The following is a 3,420-nucleotide window of genomic DNA, read 5'->3' as shown; positions in this document are numbered from 1 at the left end:
TTACATGGCTAAATGGGCTCTTTACTCGAGCAAGACATGCAGCCAACTCTCATGTTTCGTTGATTTCTACTACAACAATCTTGCAAATGATACGACAATGGCATACTTTGTGATGGATGAGATAATGTTTTTACTTTGCCTTAAACCAAAGGACCATGGAAGAAAATTCAAGTGTAGCATCATTCTTTCAACATACAATGAAATTTATGGCACCATACTTGTAGGGTATGTGGTATAAGGAGGTATATGACTTTAGCCTTCAAAAGCTAAGCAGCGATAATAGGAGTGAACACATCTTTTCATTGTGGATCAATGGTGTGACTACATTAATCAATGCTTCATTTCCTCGGTAGACAGGAAGCAATTCTTCAAAAGAAAAAAGTACTATGTAGAGTTATGCTTGAGCATATTCCATTAAGGCACTCGATGTGCATTGAGAAAGGAGTGCAGAAAAGATTGGCATTTTACAACAATTGTATAAGGCTCCCTCTATGCAAATAGGAACATCCAACATGGGGAGAGAATCAGGCAGTCTGAAACAAATAAGAGCATAAGAGCCTCAGATTATAAGAATCAGGCAGGCACTTCAGGTCTCATATCTTCCTGAAAAATTTACTGCCTCTTTTGCCCATGCCACTCTCCACAAGGCTCGATGAGAGGAGAGACCTTGTATCAGGCCTCCATTGTAACTCCTTCAGAATCGAGAATAAGGTTGAAAGTGCGGGGGAGACTTCACTGTCCTTGATATTCTTACATGATACTACTCTCAGCTTTTGAAGATCTTTCCAGGAAAGCACGGCAGACTCCAGACCTTCTGTTGTTAGCAATGAGCATCCTTCTAAAGACAACAACTTTACCCTCCTGTGAAGAAAAACCCAATACCCATTAAACTTCCATTCCAAAAGAAGATTTTAATTTCAAGTGCAATTGTTTTAACTCTATATATCACCTTAGTTTAGGTCGCCAGCATGGCATGATCTTCTATATGATCACCATTTCTGATTCCTTACCATAGTTCAATAGAAATAACTACTGCAATGGGGCTTCTTTTTTTCTGTAATCCATTAACTCCTATTATTATTTTTTTTGATAGGCAAGGAATGTATAAATTAGTGATACAAAATGGTACACCATAGTACACAGGATTAGCTAGAAGCAATTAGTACTAAATAGGTATGTAACCATAAATTTCTATTATAAAAGCAAATCTACCATGATGAGCCAGTGTAAACTATAGGTATAAGCCATTGGCACTTTTGGTTTGTGTACTACAATTATGTAGTCCCAAATGGTCTTTATATACAAAGCCATACAATGATTTCACTATCACTTCAACTTCATTAGCCTAATAATATCTATTATAGGAAATACGGGTTGAAATGCAATTTTTCTCATCAGTTTTATTCATCCACATAATTGTGTTCTTTCAAATGTCAGTCAACACATAGCAACAAGAGTAAGCAAATAGAGTTGAAGAGCCAAATACCTGCAAGTAGTTGCTAAGCCCAAAATATCATTGTCAAGTCCCCAACAATCCTGAATAACAAAGTCTCTCACTGCCCCAGAAATCATATACAATGCTCTCATACTCAATTTATCCCGCAATTGACACTTGTGCAAATGTAATCGCTCAAGAGTTGGACAAGAACCCAAATACTCATCAAGCCCTGGACAGACATCGATCCTTCTACATGACTGAAACCTCAAAGTCTTCAAATTCTCACAATAAGATAGAGCTGACAGCCATCCACCATCGAGCCTATGATCAGACAGAGTCAGTTCTTCGAGCATTTGGCAGCACTGCCCAATTGCCTTGATCCCATCATAGCTCCCCTCACACCCACTAAGCTCAAGCTTCACCAACCTCGTACACCCTTGTGCCAAAATCGTCAATCCAACATCCGAGACCAAAGACTTGTAAAGCCCTTCAGCATTTCCAATCAATTTCAAGATCTGCAAATTCCCAAACCCGGAAATCGCCCTCAATGTGGCATCACTACACTTATGTAACTCCAATTCTTGCAGTGTAGAACACTCCTCAGCCACACTCAATAAACCCAACTCACTTGCCCCTACAACCGCGAGTTTACGCAAATTAGGATACCCACTGGCAAGAAATCTCAAACCTCTGTCAACAACATTAGAAGCTAACACTTTTCCATTCTCAAGAAACCCGTTTTGTGAAACTTCGGAATCTACAGGAACTGAAACAACTCTGTGATTCAACAAAACGCCACAACTTCGAGGCCAGACAATGCAGGCGTGAACCAAATCAACACGGGTGAGATTCGGAAATCTCGAAACGAGTCTACCTGATTCAAGAAAGTCCCATTCCAGAAGCTTCACGGATTGAACGAGTCGACCCTGAAGACTCAACCAACGCTTGCAAACAAGGGAGTTGGGCTTCCTCTGCGATTCAGGGAGTTTCTGGAAGACCCGTAGCAGAAGCTCATCGGACAGGAGCAGCGTTCGATCGAAGATAAGGGCTTTGTGAGGTTGAAGTTGGTGTTTGGTGAGAGACTTGAGGTGCATGGTGAAAACCACATGGTTTAGGGCTTTGTTGGGTGACTTGAACCAGAGATTTGACCAACTTGACGGAGACTTCTTCAACGGCAGATAAGGGTTTTGCTTCTCTGATGAGTACGAGTACGACATCTGGAGATTAGGGTTTTGTTTCAGTTTTCCCTCACTCCCCTTTCAATTTTCTCCCACTCTTCAACTTTCTCTCTCTTTTCAATTTTCTCTCACTTTCTTTTCGATTTTAGCTGACATTCTCTTCCATTGAGACGCTATCCCCGACCCTGCAATTTTTTCTCACTTTCTCTTCTGCTGTTCCTCACCTTCTCTCTGCAATTTTCTCACATTCACTTCAAATTCGTCACTGTTTCCAACGGAATTTTCTAGGAGTGGGGCACAGAGCTGAGTGCCCTCTCTCGGTCTAACTTTTTGGTCTAACGGATATATCGTAGTGGGCCCCGAACGTCCCCGTTTTACAGTCATTTAATATTAGTTGTTGTAGCTTTCTGTTCATCTCAAAATTTTGAAATAAGATGATCAGATTCAGATTTGCCGGAAAGAAGACGGAGAAAAACCGTGCTTGTGGTACATTCAAAACAAATTTTAAAAATGGTCCTTTTTCTACTTTAGTTTCAACTTTTTTTTAAAAAAAATAAAATTTATTAGAAGTCGCATAATCAACCAGCCCGTGATTCTAGGATGTCGTTTTTAATCTCAAAAGTGTTTTTGAAAAAAAAAAAAATTGATAAATTTTAGAAAAAACTATTAAAAGACTTGAAAAATCACTTGTATTTTTTGGAAAAACACTTGGGACTTGTTTGGTTGGTGTTTTGGAAGATTGTTAGAATGGTTTCTGGTGTTTTTAAAAACAAAATTGTGTTTGGTAACTAAATTGTGAAGAAC

The 3,420-nt window shown here is 39.4% G+C and overlaps 1 protein-coding gene across 1 annotated transcript; it reads right to left on the bottom strand.

The window, feature by feature from the left end:
* Nucleotides 1-282: 282 nt before the first annotated feature.
* On the bottom strand, nt 283-2,967 carry LOC100252021 (F-box protein At5g07670). Its single transcript, XM_002263933.4, has 2 exons — nt 1,487-2,967; nt 283-861 (listed from the first exon to the last, which is right to left on the bottom strand). The coding sequence occupies exons 1-2, from the start codon at nt 2,653-2,655 to the stop codon at nt 594-596; spliced, it is 1,437 nt and encodes a 478-aa protein (XP_002263969.1). The 5' UTR covers nt 2,656-2,967; the 3' UTR covers nt 283-593.
* Nucleotides 2,968-3,420: the final 453 nt, after the last annotated feature.

This window comes from Vitis vinifera, chromosome 16 (genome assembly GCF_030704535.1).
Source record: "Vitis vinifera cultivar Pinot Noir 40024 chromosome 16, ASM3070453v1".
NCBI classification, from domain to species: domain Eukaryota; kingdom Viridiplantae; phylum Streptophyta; class Magnoliopsida; order Vitales; family Vitaceae; genus Vitis; species Vitis vinifera.
Note: the sequence above shows the minus strand (reverse complement) of the source record. Positions and strands in the feature narration are given on the sequence as shown.

Coding starts and splice junctions, on each gene's coding strand:
- LOC100252021 (XM_002263933.4), bottom strand. CDS start 2,655: ATGTCGTACTCGTACTCATCAGAGAAGCAAAACCCTTATCTGCCGTTG. Junction 862..1,486: donor GGCTTAGCAACTACTTGCAG/GTATTTGGCTCT, acceptor TTTTCTTCACAG/GAGGGTAAAGTTGTTGTCTT.